The sequence below is a fragment of the Hydra vulgaris genome, chromosome 02, assembly GCF_038396675.1.
Source record: "Hydra vulgaris chromosome 02, alternate assembly HydraT2T_AEP".
NCBI classification, from domain to species: domain Eukaryota; kingdom Metazoa; phylum Cnidaria; class Hydrozoa; order Anthoathecata; family Hydridae; genus Hydra; species Hydra vulgaris.
In genome coordinates this window covers 43,225,560-43,249,968 of record NC_088921.1, presented here as the reverse complement: position 1 = coordinate 43,249,968, position 24,409 = coordinate 43,225,560, and the positions used below count along the sequence as shown (strand labels likewise).

Here is a 24,409-nt window from a genome sequence, read left to right as displayed (position 1 = left end):
GTGGATAAATACTTTTGGATAAAATAAAAAACAGCTCGTAGATTTATAATCAAATAATTTATTTTTGAACAATCTGACACAACATGTTTGTAACTTGGACACTTGCTCAGGAGTACAGGCTGGAATGGTCTGTTTTTTTTTTGGAAACAATATTTTTGTGATGCTTAATTGTATATACAACGTGAGATTGGCTGCACTTGAGCTTTCGAGAAATTTGTCGGGTGGAAATGCCAGAACGACCACCAATCATGCTTTTCGACTTGGTAATATTGGTTTTAGTCATTATTTTAGCTTTTCGACCAGAACCAGCAACACAAAGTTTTGATTTGCCTTTTTTCCACATTGAAATGTATCTGCAAATGGTTGCTCTAGGGTGATTTTCTTTCAAAAAATGATCCTCAACGACTTTTCTACCTTCCTTGAAATGCTAATCACAATACCTGAACACATGATCAATCAAACTTTCACGCTTCATTTTGATGTAGATTACAAAATAGTAAGAATATTTTCATAAAACTTTGCCAGCAGCAGCTACAGAGAGTGGGCTCTAAAATAGAAACAATAAATGAATCAGTGCACAAAAAAATTCAAAAATAAAAACCGTTAAAAAAATCTCAAATTTTACTGTTCACCCGTTATGTGCATGATTTTTTCTTTTAAATAAGATAAAAAGTAAATAAAGCAAAAAATAATTTTGATAACTGTAAAAATGCAAATTTTTGAATTCGGTCATTTAAGTGTAATGTGCAATTTTGTACAAAAATCTTCTTGTCTTGCACAGATCTAATAGTTAGGTTTTAATTTTATTATTTTTGGTAACTAGAATGTATATATTTTCACTCTGTATAGGTGGCTACTTTGCTCAATTTGACCAAAATATGTTTAAAAAAACGATAAAACATTTTTCTATAGTACACCAGTATATATAAAAATTTTGTCAAATGCAACTTCCCAAAATAAACTACATATACAGTATTAGACAAAACGAGTGCAACCAAATAATGCTAATTTAGTTTCTTTATATAAAAGTACTGCATTTTTTCAATTTAGAGAAATAACTATGTAACTGTTTAGAGACAAAGTTCTTCAAGTTTTATTCATCACAAAGTTCATTATTTGTTCACGAAAATTAATAAATTAATCAAAAGTATTAAAAAAAGTTGATTTCCTTCTGGACAAAACAAGTGCAACTCAACAAAATGTTGACCAAGCTGTATTTCGCTATCAATATGTTGTGGCGAATCCTTTGTTGTCGATCACAGCCTTGCATCTTCGAGGCATAGATTCGAATAGGTGACCAATGAAACTTTGTGGAATCGCTGCCCAAGCCTTTTGGATTTGTTCAAACAGTTGATCCTTATTACGAACACCTTCACGATTAATTCTGCGGTTGACGATCTTCCCACAGGTTCTCGATAGGGTTGAGATCCGGAGATTGAGGCGGCCAATCCATCACCGATAGGTGGTTGTCTTGAAACCACTGCTTGACTACTTTTGCAGTGTGTTTCGGATCGTTGTCTTGCTGAAAAACCCATTTTATTGGCATATTCCATTCAGCATGAGGTAACATAACATCTTTCAGGATATTTTTATACATGAAACGGTCCATTATTCCATCGTTTCGATGTATTGGACCTAGACCGTTAGCAGAAAAATACCCCCAGGCCATTACATTGCCTCCACCATGCTTCACAGTCTTATGGCAGTAATGTAAATCAAGGCGTTTTCTGGCCGGTCGACGTACACAGCAAATGCTATCGCTCCCAATGATGTTGAACTTCGATTCATCACTGAACAGGACAGTTTGCCATTTCTGCACATTCCAGTCAATATGAGATGTAGCAAACAGGAGTCTTTTCTTCTGGTTTTTTAGTGAAATCAGTGGTTATTTTGCAGGGCGTCGAGAAAACAATCCGGCTTCAACAGCCCGTCGTCTGATTGTTCGGTCCGATACAGGCAGTTCTAATTGCTTTTGTATCTCGACTGATGATATCCAGGGATCCTTCTTGACGGATCTGACGATCATAGAATCCTCTCTAGAAGTGGTGGAACGCGGTCTTCCACCTTTGTTATCTGCTGCCAACTTCCCCGTAGAATGATATTTGGAACATAGTCTTGATACGGTCCTTTTTTCACGCGATATTTATCACAAATACTTTTTTGTGACATTCCACTTAAGTAATCGCCAATAATTTTCTTTCTTAGTTCCAATCCAAGACTGTCGGGAGCCATTTTTGCCATTGTGATGATACAATAATGTTCTGTGGAACACAACGTCTTGGTTGGATGTGGATTGTATTGATGTAATGAAACACTTGTTGTATTTCACTTCTTGTATTGATGTTCTTCGATAAAACACTTTGATAAAACTCACTTCGATAAACTGTCTTGATAATACTGACTGATTGACTTCCATATACTGACTGAATTACATGTCGATTTACATGTCTCTTATATAGTAAAATGAACCTGTGTGAACCTGTTCTGGAAGATTCTAGATGCTTCTTTTTTATGCTTCTGGAAGCTTCTGAATGCGTCTGGATGCTTCTGAATGTTTCTGGATATTTCTGGATACTAATGGATGCTTCCAGAGGCTTCTTCTGGAAACTTCTGGAAGCTTCTGCATGCTTCTGGAAACTTCTGGAAACTTCTGGATACTTCCTTTAATTATTAAAAAACTTTGACACGGACCAGACTTAAGAAAATGAAACAAACCAAAAAAGTTGCACTTGTTTTGTCCGCTGCAAAATGGCACTTGTCAACCAAATTCTGCCTGTGTGCTGTCACCTGTCAGCTGATTGCTCATGTCATGGCATGCTATGACTCCAGACTCCTGAACTGTTTGCTGTGGTAGTATAGTTCGTTTCGTTTTTAAGACATGTAAAATTAGAACACTTTTTAGCGTTGTTCGATGTTGGTTGAAAATGTTTTGTCCAATACTGTATATGAAAATGATTGAACTTCTACAAAATAAAGCACATCTAAGTGAGAAGCAATTATTCAACTTACCTTCAAAAGTTCTCTTGCTGTATTCACATGTGAAATGTGGGGCCCAGGACTTGTTATTATCTCCAACAGGCTTGATGAAGGCCTCACATAATTTTTGACCTGCTTTCATGAAATACTCTTTTGATATTGTTTTTATAAATTATTCACACACTAGCAAGATGCATCTGATGTATTCAAACAACATTTTAATGCATTTCAAACTAAATAAATAGTTTTGAAATATGATTTGTTGTTCCTTTATTTACCAGCAATGCGAATTAAAATGTTGGTTTTAGTTACTTGTTCTAAAAACTATCCTAGATATCTTAGTGTTAAATAATATTCAATATTATAACTTAAGTTATTTAAAATAACTGAAAAGTATCAACTTTTTGTTATTTTTTTTTTGTTACCTTGGTTACATTGAGTTACATCAAGTAACTTAGAAGTTAACTTTCCACAGTTACACAATAACTTCGTGTTGTTCCTGAACTAAACAGTATATTTTAAACACTTATATTATAATGCTATAGATAATCACATTGGTTATTACTTTAATATTATTTTGTCCGTTTTGTAAAAATGACAACTGTTTATATAAACATTTAAAAATAGTGGTTATTTAAAAATTTAGTTTATACTGAAGATTGCGCTTCATAATAATTTTTAATCTTTATGTAGGCTTCAAAGTTTGCAAGAGTTTTGGTAAATCTTGGGGTTAAGAAAGGAGACAGAGTTTTGATATATATGCCAATGATACCTCAGGTTACTATGTTTTTTTTTAGAAAAATAGTTTAAAAGTATATATATATATATACATATATATATATATACATATATATATATACATATATATATATATATATATATATATAAATACATAGATATATATATATATATATAAATATATATATATATATTATATACAGGGGCTATTCTAAAATAATAATTTTGGCAGCGGTACGGGTGTACCTGTACCAGTGCTGGTGTCTTTTCATAAGGATATTTGTCGTGTGTAGGCATTTTTGTGTGAAAAAAACGATATTTGCTATAAAAAATAAGGTCCTCAATTTCTGAATTTGGGCGGGGCCAAATCGGCACTCTAATACGGTCGGCACTGTTGAAAATGGTCTAGCTTAGCCCCTGATATTTATATATATATATATATATATATATATATATATATATATATATATATATATATGTAGTTGTTGTTTTAATTATAAAATTAAACATTCAGGCGCATGCTGGCATGTATCATTTTGTGTATATACTTTTATAATATCATTATGTGTAAGGTAAAAAAATATTCAAATTTTAGATATGGTTAAACAAGTATGTGGAAAAGTATTGATGAAGTAATATAAAATATTTAAAAAAAATTTTTTATAAAATAAAAATAAAAACAAAAAGCTTTAAAAAATCTCTTTTTATTTAATTTTTTATTTAATTGTTTATTTAATTTTTTAAACTTTATTTAATAAGAATTAAAAAATTAAACTGTTTTAAACTTTATTTAATAAATTTTTTTTTTTAAATCTCTTTTTTAAAGTTTTTTAAACTTTATATAATAAGAATTTTTTTAAAAAAATCTCTTTTTTAAAGTTTTTTAAAACTTTATTTAATAAGAATTTTTTTAAAAAATCTATTTTTTAAAGTTTTTTAAACTTTTATTTATAAGGATTGTTTTTAAAAAACTCTCTAACAAGTCTTTTAAAACTTTACACATTTTTCAGTCAACTTACTATTTAGTTTTGTATGTTCAAAACTGGCATCAAATAGATATTTTTAATTTTTTTTGAAATACTATCAGGTTTATCTGAATTAGCAGCGCTGAAGAAGCTTTAAAAATATATTTGTAATATTAACAAGTAAAAAAGTAAATCATAAATAAGTTTTTTTGTGTTAACCTTGAGTATTGTCAGGATAACATCTTAAGACATTACAATGTTTGAATCAAATATCTAGTGTTCACTGCATTGAGATGCTTAAAAACACATTTTGAGCCTCTTTTTTTAAAAAAAAATAACATGTTATTAGTAAATATATGTTTGAGAGTAACTTTCTGGCATAGGGATTATAGCACATAGGGATTAAAGCACCTGAAACATACCAGTTTTAAGTTGAACTTGTTTCATATCTGAAACAACTTCAAAAAATTTTTATATAAGTATCCATTTATTTTTTAACTTATGCCACAAACTTGGTTTTAAATTTTAAAGTAAGTTTTTGAAAACTTGGTATCAAATCATTATTGAGCATAAATTGTTATGGAGTTTTATAATTTTGAATTAGGCTTAAAGATATCAGCGCTGAAAATAACAGCAAATCGACGATCAGATGATTGTCTACTTTTGGAAAAATTTATGTTTTATTCTTTAAATATCAATTCAGGCCAATCAAACTTGATCAACAAAAATTGCTAGACAAACTTAATAATAGATAATTTAGATAACTTCAAAATTAAAGTTACTAAGTTAGAAACTAAATTCTTCTGATTATTTGAATAAAGTTTCGAGACAGTAACAATCTATAGTTGTGAGACAGTAACAATCTATAGTTTCAAGACATTAACAATCTATAGTTTCAAGAAAGTAACAATCTATAGTTTTGAGACAGTAACAATCTAATAGTTTCGAGACAGTAACAATCTATAGTTTCAAGACGGTAGCAATCTATAGTTTCAAGAAAGTAACAATCTATAGTTTCAAGACAGTAACAATCTATAGTTTCAAGACTGTAACAATCTATAGTTTCAAGAAAGTAACAATCTATAGTTTCAAGACAGTAACAATCTATAGTTTCAAGAAAGTAACTATCTATAGTTTTGAGACAGTAACAATCTATAGTTTTGAGACAGTAACAATCAATAGTTTCAAGACGGGAACAATCTATAGTTTCAAGAAAGTAACAATCTATAGTTTCAAGACAGTAACAATCTATAGTTTCAAGAAAGTAACAATCTATAGTTTCAAGACAGTAACAATCGATAGTTTCAAGGCAGTAACAATCTATAATTTCAAGACAGTAACAATCAATAGTTTCAAGACGGTAACAATCTATAGTTTCAAGACAGTAGCAATCTATAGTTTTGAGACAGTAACAATCGATAGTTTCAAGAAAATAACAATCTATAGTTTCGAGACAGTAACAATCTATAGTTTCAAGAAAGTAACAATCTATAGTTTCAAGACAGTAACAATCTATAGTTTCAAGACGGTAACAATCTATAGTTTCAAGACAGTAACAATCTATAGTTTCAAGAAAGTAACAATCTATAGTTTTAAGACAGTAACAATCTATAGTTTTAAGACAATAACAATCTATAGTTTCAAGACGGTAACAATCTATAGTTTCAAGACAGTAACAATCTATAGTTTCAAGACAGTAACAATCTATAGTTTTAAGACAGTAACAATCTATAGTTTCAAGACGGTAACAATCTATAGTTTCAAAAAAGTAACAATCTATAGTTTTGAGACAGTAACAATCGATAGTTTCGAGACAGTAACAATTGATAGTTTCAATTCAGTAATAATCTATAGTTTCAAGACAGTAACAATCAACAGTTTCAAGATGGTAACAATCTATAGTTTCAAGACAGTAACAATCTATAGTTTCAAGACTGTAACAATCTATAGATTCAAGAAAGTAACATTCGATAGTTTCAAAACAGTAACAATCTATAGTTTTAGGACAGTAACAATCTATAGTTTCAAGACTGTAACAATCTATAGATTCAAGAAAGTAACAATCGATAGTTTCAAGACAGTAATAATCTATAGTTTCAAGACAGTAACAATCTATAGTTTCAAGACGGTAACAATCTATAGTTTTGAGACAGTAACAATCTATAGTTTTAAGACAGTAACAATCTATAGTTTCAAGACGGTAACAATCTATAGTTTCAAAAAAGTAACAATCTATAGTTTTGAGACAGTAACAATCGATAGTTTTTAGACAGTAACAATCGATAGTTTCAAGACAGTAACAATCTATAGTTTCAAGAAAGTAACAATCTTTAGTTTCAAGACGGTAACAATCTATAGTTTCAAGACAGTAACAATCTATAGTTTTAAGACAGTAACAATCTATAGTTTCAAGACAGTAACAATCTATAGTTTCAAGACAGTAACAATCTATAGTTTCGAGATAGTAACAATCGATAGTTTCAAGGCAGTAATAATCTATAGTTTCAAGACAGTAACAATCTATAGTTTTAAGACAGTAACAATCTATAGTTTTGAGACAGTAACAATCAATAGTTTCAAGACGGTAACAATCTATAGTTTCAAGAAAGTAACAATCTTTAGTTTCAAGACGGTAACAATCTATAGTTTCAAGACAGTAACAATCTATAGTTTTAAGACAGTAACAATCTATAGTTTCAAGACAGTAACAATCTATAGTTTCAAGACAGTAACAATCTATAGTTTCGAGATAGTAACAATCGGTAGTTTCAAGGCAGTAATAATCTATAGTTTCAAGACAGTAACAATCTATAGTTTTAAGACAGTAACAATCTATAGTTTTGAGACAGTAACAATCAATAGTTTCAAGACGGTAACAATCTATAGTTTCAAGACAGTAACAATCGATAGTTTCAGGGCAGTAATAATCTATAGTTTCAAGACAGTAACAATCTATAGTTTCGAGACAGTAACAATCAATAGTTTCAAGACAGTAACAGTTTTTAGTTTTGACATCATAACAATCTTTAGTTTATAGTATGAAAAAAGTGCTAGTGTTATATTGAATAAGCAAAAGTACCAAATATTTTTGATTGGTGTAATAAACATAGTTTGAGATCATATTATATATTTCTAAATTTAGTTTGAAAGTTTAGTAAATATTAACCCTTTAACAGTCCATGCCGTAATAATACGCAAATCCAAAGTGGTTTCTAAATGTCCATGCCGTAATATTACGCAAACTAAAAGTGGTTCCTGAATGTCCATGCCGTAATATTACGTTTTGGTGTATCTCCTCATAATTTCTTTCTTTTTATGAGTAATTATACTTCTAATCGTCACAAAATTTATTACTGCATAATTAATAAGCTTTTTATTCAATTTTTTACTTTAGCACGTGTTTACTTTTATTTTAAATATGGCAGACAAGCAATTTTTTTCAGTGCAAAAATCATTAACGAAAAAGCGAATATTTACTCACGAGGAAATAGAAAATTATATATTCGATAAAAACGAGGAGTTGAGTGAGGTTTCAGAAGAAGAGTATAGTTTATCTGATGTTTCTGATGAAGAAAACTCCGAACCAGAGATATTAGAGTTAAGTTTAGAAGAAGAAATGCCTGCATTTGTCGATGCTCTTAGTTCTAGTGACAATTCTTTAGAAAATGTATTTCCTGGCTCATACACACCGATATGGAAATCTGAACCTTCAAATAATAGAGTTCACCCCATTGAATTTACCGGTATTTCTGGGTGCAATCAAGATATAGTCAAAAATGATCCTCTTTATTTGTTTGAGCTTTACTTTACAGATGAAATTTGTGAGTTTATTGTTAATGAAACTAATCGATATGCTTCCCAAACTATAGATAAAAAAGAATATCAGTTAAATCCAGAATGAGGCGTTGGTTGCCTGTGACAGTTTCAGAGGACAGACAATATATTGCAATTTTTTTATATCAAGGAGTACTTTGGAAGCCAACGTATGAAATGTATTACACCACAAATCCATTGTTTGCAAGTGCTGGTATTAAGTGGTTGTTATCCTATAACAAGTTCAAGTTAATGAATAAGTTTATTCATTTTGTTGATTCTAGCACATTACCAAATAAATATCCTGTTTTATCCAAAATAAGCACAGTATGGGATTATTTGACAAAAAAATTCCAAGAGGTGTATACACCTACACAAAATATATCAATTGATGAGTCACTTTTGTTGTGGAAAGGTAGACTTTCTTGGAAACAGTGTATTCGCAGCATAAGTGCCAGATTTGGTATAAAAACTTTTTCATTATGCGAGTCAGATTCAGGATATGTATGGAAATCCATTTTATATACAGTATCTGAGCTGACTAATACTCTAAGTTCAGATTATCGCTACGTTGCAACAAAAATCGTTATGTTTCTTATGGATGGCTTACTTGATCAGGGTTACAAACTTTACATTGACAGCTGGTATTCTTCCTACGAGCTTTCATCAGTATTATTGCTAAGATCTACAGATACCATAGGAACACTTCGAAAAAACAGAAAAGGTTTACCTATTTCTATCCATGAAAAGTTAAAAAAAATGAACGCAAAGTTCTTTACGAAGAAAAAACAAATATCATGATAACACATTGGAAAGATAAAAAGGATGTTTATACCATTTCAACTTGCACTATTGATGGGGCTGAAAGTGTTTTAAGAGCTGGGTAAGATAAGTTAGTTACTTTAGTTATTGATGATTATAATCAAAATATGGGAGGCGTAGATAGAAGTGACCAAATGATGACATCATACGAAGTTGAAAGAAAAAGGGTAAAAAAGTGGTACAAGAAAGTGTTTACTCATTTAATTAATCTAGCAGCATTTAATGCACAAATAATTTGTAAAAAAATGGGTCGTAATATGACACCTTTAAACTTTAGAACAATGTTAATCACATCGATGATTCAACGATATGGCCAACAGCCAAAAAAATTCCACTCTAGATTGGTAGCAAACAACCCCTTACGCTTGATTGACCGACATTTTCCATCATATGTGCCAGCATCTGAAAAAAAAATTAATGCTCAGAGAAGGTGTGTGGTATGTCACAAACAAAAAATAAGAAAAGATTCTAGATATGAATGTGTAGAATGTGATGTAGGACTTTGTGCAGCTCCATGTTTTATGACTTTTCACACAAAGACTGAATATTAGAACTTATTTTTTATAAAAATTTTCTATTATTATAGTATGGTTATAAATTCTTATACATGAATAATAGTGTTTTTTAGTGTTTAATAGTGTTAAAATAGTAAAAACTTTTTATTTAATTTAAAAGTAAAAAAACGAAGTTTTAAAAAAGCCGGGACATTTAGAGACCACTTCAAGAAAAAACGCAAAACTTATAGCGACCGTTTTTAAGAAAACGCGCGGACTGTTAAAGGGTTAAATGAATATTTATAAATGAATTGATTTGTTTTGGATGAAATGAATTTGAAATAATAACTAGAAATGATAATATTTGAATGGTGTGCCAAGTAGAATAATCCACAAAATTTGACATTTTATGATTGAATCTTAGTGATTGTTTAATGTCACTCCCTACAGGCTTAAAGATGGAGCCATGGTTTAATTATATCAGTGTAAAAGTTGCAATAAAGTTTGGTATAGCCGGCATGACTCAGCAGACAATGTGGACCATCTGTCATGGTCATGCTGAGTCCAAAATGACAACAGTTCTGATCTCTACCCGATTCTGCTTTGCAGGTAATATAAAATGGCGGCCTCTACATTTTATTGTAAAGATGTGTAAAAACATTTCATTGTAAAGAGTAAATAAAATATTGTAAAGATATAATAAATAAATATATAAATAAATATATTAATAATATATATATATATATATATATATATATATATATATATATATATATATGTATATATATATATATATATATATATATATATATATATATATATATATATATATATATATTAATATATAGGTATAAATAAATAAACATTGTAAAGAGTAAATAATAAAATAATTATAAAAAGCTCACTCTTAATGGGTTAGTCCACTTAGCTTGCACACCATTTCTTTTAAAGTTCAAATAATGCAAACTTTTGATAGGCAGGAAAAACATTATAACAATTTAAAGTATTTAAATGATTTCATTTGATTAAATTGTTATAAAGATCTCAAAAGTTTGACATCATTAAAAATCAAAACTGTGTAAAAGTTTCGTTGAAGTATTTAAATTGAAAGAAATATGACGTAAATAATATAAATACATAGAAATATGTATAACGTAAATAATATAAATACATAGAAAGCATAAAATTACCTTAATCATAAAACAGAGACAGAAAAAAAAAATGCAAATAAGTATTTCATTTAATAAGGTATCAGTATCTGAAGAATCCGCGCTAGGAAAATAGTAAAACTTAACAACAGAAATTTAATAAGACAGTCCTGCTTCTTTAGAAGTTGCTGCTGTTGAGGCTAGCTAGAAAAAAATTTAAATCTTTCTTTTGAAAATTAAAACTTTTTTTTGCGACTTAAAATTTATCTATAAATATATGTGCAGCCGTTTGTCAAAACACCTAAATATGCTTAATACATATTTTGAGAAAAACGTAATCAAAAAATAATTATTAGAAGAAACTCTTTGTAAAATGTTTTTTGAAACTAATAATTTTTATGAATTTTTTCAGAACTCTTTGAAAATATGTATTAAATAACGTTTGTAGCATCTAAACTAGCTTATTTTGTAAAAAAGTCATAATTGATTTTTTTTAGCTAAAGCGTTTTGAAAAACCGCTGCAGTATGGATGGTACAATGAATATGTTGAAATGAGATAATTAGATGCAAAATTTAAAAGTTCTTAACAAAAGCCACAAAACCAAAAAAATTAAAAGTAATTGCAGTTCAGTGCACTTAAAAATTTTAAGTATAGTGTTTGCAAAGAAACATTATGTAAATCATTTTTTAATATAAACTAATTTTTTTTAAACTTTGTTGCGCTTAACCATCCCTATACAAACAATATATATATATATATATATATATATATATATATATATATATATATATATATATATATATATATATATATATATATAAACAAATACATTGATGTTTATATATATTGTTTATAAAATCTACTTATATAACATTTTATTCAGGATTGTATGTAATATAAGTAAACTTTTCTAATAATTAAGTCTTTTTTTGCTCAAGATGTTTTGTTTTGATTTTTTGTAGGTATGTTATTATATTTAAAAAAATTGACAAGATTGAAAAAACACAAAACATATTGTCTCATCCAAGTGGAAAATTTGAAACTTCAATTTTAGATTTGCCCCTCTCTTGATAATTTCTGATTGCTAAAATTATGTTGTTTGCTTCTTAAACCATTAAAAATGATAAACACGGCTTCTTAAATCATTGAAGACACAATTTTTTTGCGTATATGATGTCACTTTGTGGCAAAAAACTAGAAAAACAAACTAGAAATAAGATTTTAATTAAATTTAAAAAAAAAAACTCCTTCTATTAAAGATATATGAAATATATTTTTATGGGATATATTCTAATTAAGACAAAAACTATTTATTAAAATTTATTTATTACTATTGTAATAAACACAATCTCTTATCTGTGAAATGATATATTCTCTTATCTGTGAAGTGATATATACCAGTTTTATATATTTTTGTGCAATTGTATGCAAACATAATTAAAATTAATCAAAAGATGTAAGAAAAACGCAAAAGCAAACTTAACACATAAAGGTTTAACTTGCCACCAACTGACGTCAATGCTCAAAATATTTTTGGCTTAACTTTTAGATTAGCATTCTTTAGTTTTTAATCATATTCTTTAGTTTTTAATCATGATCATAAGAATGAACTTTTTTTTTATGACTTTGTTTTAGTGATCCTAGATCTTCTTAGTTTTGTTTGTATAGCATTATGTACAAACGCCTGTAAGTGTAAATGTCTTTACCATATGTTGAGTTTGCAGGCATTATATGGAATAATCGCGTATAATATGTCTATAAAATGAAAAAACTTTAAAATTTTGTTTTAACTTTTAGAGATCTTTTTTGCTATATTATTATTTTTTTGCTATAAATATATTAGCAACATTGAAAAAATTTCAAAATTAATTACACTAAGAGGAGGTCTCAAACCCCCAAAACAAAACTGATGACAGCGCACTTAACCACTGAGCTATCAAAGAACCACATTTAGCAGAAAAACAAACGTAGTTATAAGTCTCTTATAAGCTCTATGTATGCGGAAAAGGTGTGCATGTTAAGTTTTTTGCTCTTAAAGTTTTTTTCAGAATAAATTATTTTACTAAAAAATATTGAAGTAAATAAGGAATAGGTATAGAAATAATCGGTGTGGAATAAATACGTATAGAATTGGTAGGTTTTGTAAAGACCTGTATTTAACAGATCCAGAAAGCTAGAATATAATAGAAAAAGTATAGAAAAATTTGGTTTGAAATAGACTTATGAAGACCCATATTTTTACTGGTCCGATCTCAGCTAGTATTATACTATTATATTTGATTCCCACCACATCCCTGGTAGTACCGTGTTCAACTTGTTTCTCTGGGCAGCGACCTTGTTTGTCAAGGTTCATGTTTGGGAGTTATGGAGTTAAGAGAGGGTTGTAACACAACTAAAGTAGCCTCCTCAACTGTAGTGGCCTTCATAGCCTTGAGGAGGTGAATTCAAATTTGAAAAAAAATTTTTTTCAATAATAATAATAATAATATATATATATATATATATATATATATATATATATATATATATATATATATATATATATATATATATATATATATATCAGGCCTTGTTAAGAAGCTTTATGCAGCTCGTATTTTGCTTGCGAAAAGGCGATTTGCCTACGCGTTCAGCAGTTTTGTGTTACGCAAAAATTTTTATCTTTTAGAATATTTAAATTATCTTTTGATATCGTTTATGTGACGTTTATTCAAAAGAAATAAAGTCGTAAGTAAAAGCATTTAACCGCAATTGTAAACTAATAGATTTTTTGCTAGAGAAATAGCTTGTTTAATAATTTTTTCGTTGTTGTTAAAAATTAGTTATAGAAAATAAAGTGTTTTAAGTTTTATCTTAAGGAATTAAATATATAAATTATTTTTTGTCATAATAGTTTAAAAAATGCATGATTAATTTTGATGTAAATATTTTATTAATAAGATATTTTATTTTAAGTTTATTGTAAATTCAATAACGTAAAGTTTTAATGACGTTTGTTTAATTTATGAAAATAAACTATGATCACGTATATGTTATTAGTAAATGATAAAACTCTTTATTGTTTAAAAACACAATTAAAAAGAGTTCACAAAATAAATAAGAAAAAATTTATTAATAGTTAATAAAACAACCAAAAACCAACTCTAAAATTGTAAGAAAATAAACAAATATTATGTTATGTTTTATGAAAAAAATATTTTTTTCAAAATAAAATTTAGTTCATATATAAAAAAAATGATAAAAATGATTTTTCAAATAAGAACTAAGATTTTATTTGTAACTTTTGTTATAGTGAGAAAAAAAAAACTGTCTGTATGATTTTAAACGTGTTAATAAAATAACTTTAATTACAATGCGGTACTTGAAAATACGCTAGTGACGCAATATAACTTCTAACGATGCAAAATATATTTGCTGAGTTAAGTTGCTTTGAAATGCGTTACGCGTTTTCATTACGCAGAGAAATCTCGTAACATGGCCTGATATATATGTATGTATATATATATATAAATATATATCTATATATATATATAGATATATATTTATATATATATACATATTGCACCACGGCTGCACTAAAGTTGAATGGATTTATGAAAATTTTAGTATATGGTTTTCCAAATTACATTTTTTTTTTATTGGTCAACCATGATTGGCAAGAATTCATTTTGGGAGGTCAATATAGCAATTTTAGTCATCTCATACGGTTGTTGACTGTTGACGGGCATTTTTGACATTATTTTCCACACTGAAAATTATTATTGTATTTTACTCAAAGATTATTTGTTAATATTTTTTTTAAATCAGTTTTTTTGTGGATAGTTTTATTACAATGCAACTCTCATAATATACTGTGCAAACATAAAAAGTGTTATGCATAAAGTGTTATGAATACAAAAATTAGGTGAAAATTACAATAATTAAATTTGAATGTTTGGAAAATAGTTTGATCATTTACTTTCCAATATTTTTCATTTTTTGGCCAATTAGTGTTGACCAGTAACCTTAAAATAATTATTTCTAGCACTGAGGTATACAATATCTGTTTGATAAGTTGTGTTCATTTTATAAAGAAACATAATAATTATTTCTAGCACTGAGGTATACAATATCTGTTTGAAAAGTTATGTTCATTTTTTAAAGAAACAAAATAATTATTTCTAGCACTGAGGTATACAATATCTGTTTGATAAGTTATGTTCATTTTTTAAAGAAACATAATAATTATTTCTAGCACTGAGGTATACAATATCTGTTTGATAAGTTAACATTAGATAATGTGTATCGTTATTCAACTTACCAATGTGACAGAATAACATTAAACAAAAGATTTGTTTAATGAATGAACTCAGATTTTTTTAGTGTTTGAGTTTAAAAAACATTAAAGTTTTTATGTTGTTATTATTGAGGCGTCTAGACAAATTATTTGTCTAGATAAGCCATACTTTTTGATGCAACAGTTTTCAAATTTAAATATTTAGCATTTAAATGGTTCTGAAAACTTTTTTTTTAAATAACAAATTATCAAATGTATATTTAGATTTAAAAACACTTGCCGACACAAGTTGTGTTCATATCTTAAAGACACTTGCTGACACAAGTTGTGCTCATATCTTAAAGATACTTGCTGACACAAGTTGTGTTCATATCTTAAAGATACTTGTTGACACAAGTTGTGTTCATATCTTAAAGACACTTGCTGACAAAAAATGTGTTCATATCTTAAATAAACTTTAGAAAAAAAGTTTAGAATTAATTAAAAAATCTTGTTGATTGTTTTTAAATCTGACCTCTTTATCTTTAAATTTAATTGCTGCCTTTATCTTTAAATTTAATGTCTTTATCTTTAAGTTTAATGTTTTTATATGTCTTGATCTTTAATTTTGATTAATGTCTTTATCTTTGACGTCAATAAAAATAAGTATTGTTGTGTTATATTGAATATTAAATTAAATTTTAATTTTAAAATTTTCTTTTTAGTTAGGTAAAAAATTATTTAAAAAATTATTTTATCCAAATTTTTTATTGTTGTATGTGCACTTTAATTTAGATTTAAACCTCAACCTCTTGATTGTGAGCTAAATGGTTTATCACTAGTCTATTACTACATTATCACTAGTCTATTACTACATTATATGTGGGCTATATATGATGTTGTGCATTAAATTAAAAACATGTTCAGAATATTTTTGACAAAGAAAAATCACAATAAAAATTATTATGGCAATAATAGTTTTTATTGTGATTTTTTTTAAGATACGTTGGGTTTTTTTTGCCAACCCTATTTGTGAAAAGTGAAACTGAGCTTTAAATAAAGAAATTCTTAATTTTTGTCTAAAAACTATTTCCAAATGAATAAAATTTAGCAAGTTAGATTCAACTTCAATGTTTTGTGATAAAAGTTTAACAACTCGTAAAGCATTCAATAATATTATTGTTTATTGAAACTAATTATTTTTAAATATGCTAATAATGTTTTTAAATATGTTATTAATATTATAGTAATAAGTAGATCAGACAAAATTAAAGCAATGTTCCGATTGTTTCAATAAAAATAAGATTCAGAATATATAATAAGATGACCAACTTTCTCATGTAGTAGAACGCAAAAAAAATATTAATAAAAATCCTAATATTATAAAGCTTTGTTAATTTGTTAGATAACAATAATTTTGATGATTTGTTTTCTTTTAAAAACATATCTGTCAAAAATACTGCACAACTCTAATACAAAAAGATTTATAAATTTAAAAATTATTCAGACATTTGTTATAAGTCTCCTAGATTGAAATTTTGTAAATTGAAACGCTTCATAAAATAAAATGCAATGGAAATGCTTTATTATATCTACCAAAAACAAACTAAAAAATTAAAACCTAAGTCTGTGTGTAAATTAAATTGTTTGAAAAAGACTACATTAAACACACACTTCATCAAACCAGATATTAAAAAAAAAAAAAAAAATCAGAACCTAGAGCCTCATATTAGGTTTAGAGACAAGATGGTTTAGAAACAAGATGGCGAAAGAAATAAAGCAGCTAAAATGTATTTTGTTAATAATTTATAGTAAAATCTATCCTGTTGGATCTCAAGCAGCAAGAGTTTATGCCTAACTTAAGATATACAAAATTAATAAATTTGTATTTCTCTTCCAGCTTTTTGACTTATAATCTCAACAATTAGGACATACTGCTACCTTTTCAAACATTTTTCTCATTTATTGACTCCAAACAAAAACTACCTAAACAATTTTGCACTTATTTTTCTTTTCTGATAAATTAGCAGATTAATGTAACAAATAAATTTATTGTTTCATATAATTTTGAAAGCTCATTTAGAAATATTCCACTTAAGGAAGCCATCAACATAGCAATTAATTTATTCTTTAAAGATGAAAATTGCTTATAATTTTTTTTAAAACTTAGTTTAAAAAATTAGTTCAGATTTTGGCATCCGTTTCTTATTTTTTGTTTGACAAAAAATATTACAATCAAACTGATAGTATTGCGATGTTGCAACTGATATTACTGCAATGTTTTATGCTTCATGTCTTGATAAAGACATAAAGATTCTTATGTTTTACAAAATAATCATTTTCCACAAATAATTGAAATTGTATATCAATATGAAAATCATCTTTTTCAAACTTAATAATTTAAACATAAGCTTTTATTCATTGGAATTTACTCTAATTATAAAAAAAAAAAAAATTCAAAAAATTGCTCATAAATATTGCAAAGATGTTCTAAGAAAATTAATGTTTACTAATAAAATACAAAATTTTAAATTTAAAAGATTTCCTTCCTAATCTACTTAAATCTCATTTTGTCTATAAACTTTCTTGAGCTGACTGTATTTCCAGTTATATTGGATAAACCTTCAGACATTTGGCAAATATGATAAATGAGTACTTTATTGCTGATAAACAATCCTATGTATATAAATATTTAAATACATCAATTGATTGCAAAGATCTGTTTTATTGTGGTTTTGGACTATATTCGGATTTTAGTTACAACTAAATATAACAGAAGACATTAAAGGTAAAAGAACTGGCCCACATTGAATGGGAAGATTTCTCACCAAGTAAACAAAATTCTTATTATACTATTAACCAAGTTATTCAGTTATTAGTCATTGTTCTAAAATACATTGTAATAGACATGCTAGATTTTCAAAAAGCAATTTTTGAACATGTAAAACTGTCAACTGTTTCCTTGCTCTTTAACAATATTATTTGTTTTCTAGTTGTTTCCAGTTTAATATATTTGCTTGGAGCTTTGTTGGTAGTAATTTAGTTTAAAAAAGAAATACTGAATGATGTTTTTTTTGAAATAAAAGGCGTTGAATGATGTTTTTTTGTCTTATTTGGGATAGAGGGTTCAAATAATTTATTTTAAAATTTGAAATCAGTTTAAAGCTAGTTTATAAGTTTTTATTTGATGATATTTAATAAGTTTCTATTTGATGATATTTAATAAGTTTCTTTTTATTTGATGATACTTAATAAGTTTCTATTTTTTTGATGATACTTAATAAGTTTCTTCTTTTTTTGGATGATGATGTTAAATTAAATATGCAAGTTTTTCACTGGTATCAAAATTCATCACATCAAATTAAGACTTTTCAATATTATCAAATTAAAATTTTTTTAATTTGATAATATTGAAAAATCTTAATTTGATAAAGTGATAATATAGAAATTTGTTTTTTTAATGAAAAAAAATATTTTTTTTTAAAGAAGTTTAGGTTGAGCTAAAATGATTTTATGCATTGATAAATATAATTAAAAATTCTTTGTAATGCCATCTTTACCATTTATATTTTTGTACTAAATAAAAAATTGCCACATTTACACAAGATAAACAAGTGTTAAGTTTTTTACAGGAGTAGATCAAAAAGTAAAAAATGTCAAACAAGCGTAAACTTGTTATAACACAAAATTCGAGTTTGATGAAAGTTCTAACCCTACTTTAAATACAGAAACACCCACAGACAGATTATTCAAGATCTTCTAAACAATAGTTATTCTAGTTATAGTCCCAGTAGAAGTTATATATATTAAAAAAAAAACCATTGGTATGAAAAAACAATATTCTTTGGTTACCTTTAATGTTCACTTATTTCATAGAAAAAAAGTTAGAGTACTTCTTAAAATATTCAGACTAATGAAAAGTAAATGTAAAGAAACAAACACTTCTAAAAAACTGGAAAAGCCTTTGATATGAGTTTCTGCTCTTGTGTTCTAAATGTTGTTCTCTATTATTCTAATACTCATATTCAATAGAAATGTAGCCCAGGTAATAAGATGCAATCTTTTTTTTAATACTCATATTCAATAGAGATGTAGCCCAGGTAATAAGATGCAATCTTTTTTTTAATTATCATTTGATGAAATACAAGAAAAATAAAATTAAAAAAAATTTTTTTTTTGAACAAAATAAATATTATTAGTATAATAGTTTTTCTATTATACTAATAATATTTTTCTATTTTCTTTGGTGTTGATGTTAAAATTGATAATGAAACTTTAGTTTATCAAACAACTGAGTCCGGAATTTGTAATACAATGTTGGAAATGCTGCAGTAAATGTTGGGTGAAAAGCCTTTGGACACTTCTCTAAAGCTAATATTGCTCTGAAGGAACTGTTTTCATTAAATAAAATTTTCCAAGATGCATTTTTCGATTGTTTAGAAAATATCTCTATAATGCCAAACACTTGATTCCAAAAAAAGCTGTAATTTGACCTGCCCTAATGAACATTTACAAATTTAGAGCCAATTCTCATATATGAAATGAGAGCTTATTCATCATCATTATAAAGTGATAACTCCCATATCTGGTATCAATTTCAAACTTTATTAACAATATTTTAAGTAGTGTATTTTGACATAATCCATGTCTTTAATGTTCAAAAAATTTAGTTCTGTATTAAAAAGTGCATATACAGTGATGTATATGTTTTAAAATTTAAATTCCTTAACAATCCAAGGATTTTAGTCATACATCAAACATACCAAATTCTTAAATAATTTTATTGGTTTGCAAATTAAAAGCATAAATAAATTGTTTAGAAACAACTTCAAATTATTGTGTTATGTAAACTTGTGTAAAATAATAGTAGTAAAATTGTGATAGCTGTGAGAGATCAGACTACTGAGATAGTGAAAACTCTTTCCTGTGATTTCTTTCGATAAAAATCAAACATTGATGATACGTTAAGTAAATAGTTGTTTGTTCTATGAAGGCAATTTAAGATAATTTTAATTTAAATATAATATACCGTTACAAGTTGTAACGGTATTGGTCACTGTGAAGTGATGACATGACAGACACTGATGTTGTGATAATAGACACTGATTTAGTGATGATAGACACTGATATAGTGATGACAGACACTGATGTAGTGATAATAGACACTGATGTAGTGATAATAGACACTGATCTAGTGATGATAGACACTGATGTAGTGATAATAGACACTGATGTAGTGATGATAGACACTGATGTAGTGATGATAGACATTGGTTTATTGACAATTTTTTTATTTACTTCTAATAAATTATTTTATTATCATTGTTCAGCGTTGTTTTAGAGACTTATTCATTTTTAGGGAGTGTAGAAATAATAACACAGTTTAAGTATATCTATAAATTGTGATTTGAGAAGCTTTTTAATGAGCATGTCATAAAGATACAGTGATTTTGTGATATCTATGACTATTTTATTATTACTGATATTTTTATTTATTATTACTATTATTATTTTATTGTTATTATTCCATGCTTTATATAAGGTTACTTTATATATTCTATTTCTATATATATATGTTTGTGTGCCACAAAATTTAAAATATATAAGGTTACTTTCTATATATGTTTGTGTGCCACAAAATTTGAAATCAATTTTTGAAAGCTTTTTTCTTAACCAATTTTGCTCAAATTTTGCACACTTAATCATTTTCGATGACAATACAAGGAAATGGAAAAATTTGACCAAAAAAAGTTAATTAAGTTAACAAAAATTTAATTTGTATTTCCCCATAAGAACACTGAATTAATAAAAAAAAAATTTAAAAACGTAACAGTAATTTTCCTTCTACAAAAGGTAACAAAAAAGAATTTCTAGGCCCAATAGAATTCTGCTTGCATAAAGCATGGATTTGAAAAAAGAATTTTTTTTTGATTTACTAGTTATTATTATTATTTGATCAACTATTTTTATTTTTTTTTCCTCTAAAAGGTAGATAAAAGTTACAATGTAGGATATTTAACTATTTATTAAAATATAAACATAATTTAAAGATGTATTGTATTGCATATGACATTTAGTTGTGTATTGGTAAATAGTCTAACATATGTTTCACATATTACAATTAATATAAAAAAAAAATACTAAGTAATAAATATAGTAAATACCATAATGATAATAATAGTAATAACAATAATAATAATAATAATAATAATAATAATAATAATAATAATATTACTTTCAATATAATTAATAATATAAATATTAGTAACAACTGTCTTTCTCTGTGCAATATACATCAAAATAAAAATAAAATGTCTAATTTAGGTGAAATATTATTATGAAACTACTAAAAACCATGATTATAAAAGTTAAAAATATTTTTTTTGTTTTAATTTTTAATTTTTTATTGCTTTTTATTGTTTTTATAATTTTCTTTTAATTCAAGGTTTTTAGAGACACTGTAAGTGTCTGTATACTGATTTTTAGGGACATTTGGGATATTTAGAGTGTGCATACATATATTATATTACATAGACTTGATCATAGTAATAGTCTCTTAGAAGTTTTTAAATTTTTTATGTTGATGCGTTTTAGTCTTTGATTGCAATGCATGGTTGTTCTCGTATTGGAGCTGTTCATGTGACTGTATTTGGTGGTTTTGCTCCTAATGAGTTAGCGAGAAGAATTGACGATTCAAAGGTAGATATAATATGTAAATAAGAAATAATTTTATTTTATAAAATATTTTGAATATAAAAAAATATTAAATAAAATATTTTATTTTTGATTTGTTTTTGTTTTAGAACTTTGTAAATATTTTTGGTATTTTTACATTATATCAAACTAAAACTTTTTTACATTATATCAAACTAAAATCATTTAAAATAAATTCATTCAAAACAATTTGTAACTGTTTATTTTTTTAAATATATTTCTTCAATTCTGAGAGACTATATTGTGTAGGTTATACAGGGTGGCCACACCTCCTAATAAATCCTAAAATAGCCTAATATTTGAAAAACCTCCTAAAAAGACAAAAATTCTCCTAAAATATACTTGAATTTCAAAAATACTTTTAAAATCTCCTAAAAAATTCTTAAGAACTCCTAAAATCTCCTTAATTCTTCTAATTTTTTAGCTCAAAAAAATGTGGCCTACCTGTTATATTTGCACTTCTTTAAATCTCAGAGACTATATTTATATTGTATATATTGTTTAGCAAAGCATTTCAACCACTTTCGCATTCTATATCATCTTTTACCACTGTTTAATTTAAAAAAAAAACTTTTTAAATATTATAAAACGGCATATATATATGTTATAAATCAAATTTAAAGAGATATTGCTGCAATGAAATTTTCAAATATAAAATTTGATATAATTTTTAATAATTTACATGACTTGAAGTTTAGGTGTTAGATTGAAGTTTAGGTGTTAGATGATTGCTTAGTTCACATAGATAAAATACGATCATTACAGATTGTGGTTTCAAAAAAGTTCCTAATAGAGCTTTTTAAAATAAAATGTATTTACGTACTTTAATTTGTTAATAAATATGTAAATACACATTTATTAACAAATTAACAAAACATAACAATTTTCAATAGTTTTTAATTGTGTCTATTGAACAAACAAGTCATCTGATTAATCTAAAAAAAGTAATAAAATTAAAAAAAGGGAAAAATACACCACATGTATTAACTGGACATCAATTTATTTATACATAATAACAAAAAAATATATATAAAGAAAAGTTTTAAATGTTGACATCTTCAGTAGAGTTTAATTAAGTAAATATTTTAAGTAAAACTTCTTTTTATCGATTTATACCTTCATGTTAAAAAGATTTATTTTTATCGTAAAAATAAATATATTTTTAACAAATAGGTATAAATCCATAAAAAAAAGTTTTATTTTTAAATATTTATATAAAAAAAGTTTTATTTACAAAAAAAATTTAACAATATCTACATCATCAATTAACAATTGGTAGATTAACCAACTACAAAAATACTCATTATAGATGTAGCATATTATTTTCCCACCGCTCCCTCTCCTCATTTTTACTTTGTACAGGATCCACACCCCTACTTAAAAAAAAAAAAGAAAGAAAAGAAGTTAAGCTTTTGCTTTAAATCTGTACCTACACCTTATGAGAAGTGGGCTCTCTATTTGAATTGTAGTATACTGAAAAAGCATGGTAAAATATATCTAAAATAAATACAAAATTTATGATATGATAAAAAAAGTAAAAACATTTCATGTTAACACTACAAACCAATTTACTGGTTGTTGTTTCTAGAGCGTTATTAAAAGTAGTAAAAATCTGAACGAAAAGACATTTATCGCAAGGCAGTTACAAATATAACAAAAACAAAAAAGCTATCAGTGCAAACAAATTTTGTAGTTTGACCAAAAAAGTCATTCTTACCTTAATTGCGACAAACTTATTTCTTTTTAAACTATTACACTAGGCATATTTGTTTAGACGCATCAATTTTTTTCTCTTTGTCTTAATTTTTTTCTAAGAATTGTCAACTGATATGCATGCAAGTTATTATCAAAATAATTTTTGTGTTGTGGGCTAATAAAAATCACAAAAAAATTTTTTCTATGTGTCTTTATTAATATGAGAGTATGTTTGATATACAAAAGTACATTTTTAAATTGGAATATATCTATAGACGCAGTCATATTTTTGACATTAAAAGATAAAAATTAGTAATGCGTATGTCCTCCATTACACTGGATCACCTCAAAAATTCTGCCTTTCATTGACTAGTCAATGAAAGGCAGAATTTTTTGGATCAAACTACACTTCAACTAGTCGTTGAAGTGTAGTTTGATCCAACTCGGACCATGCTTCAAGGATTTTACACTTTAACTCAGTAACAGTTTTAAATTGGTGTCCGGCTGCTTTAGCGTTATAAACTTTTCTTGATAGCATTCCCCACACGTTCTCGATTGGATTTAAGTCCGGGCTACAAGCTGGCCATTTGAACCGGGATGTTGTGGTCTTTAAACCATTTCATAGAATGCCTAGATGTGTGAATTGCAGCATTATCTTGCTTAAATATGGCATTATCGTCCATGTTTTCATCCATATAAGTTATGAGAACATCATCCAACATTTCTGTATACTTTATTGAGTTCATTTTAGGTAAACCACAACACAGAGTCAATTTTCCTGAATAAGA

At 26.6% G+C, this 24,409-nt stretch overlaps 1 protein-coding gene across 1 annotated transcript in view; it reads left to right on the top strand.

The window, feature by feature from the left end:
- LOC100213614 (acyl-CoA synthetase short-chain family member 3, mitochondrial) overlaps positions 1-24,409 on the top strand; it is a 101,040-nt gene that overhangs the window by 2,993 nt on the left and 73,638 nt on the right. The window contains exons 3-4 of the mRNA XM_065790996.1: positions 3,670-3,753; positions 21,807-21,911. Coding sequence (XP_065647068.1) covers positions 3,670-3,753; positions 21,807-21,911 — 189 coding nt within the window. The remainder of the gene's footprint in view (positions 1-3,669; positions 3,754-21,806; positions 21,912-24,409) is intronic.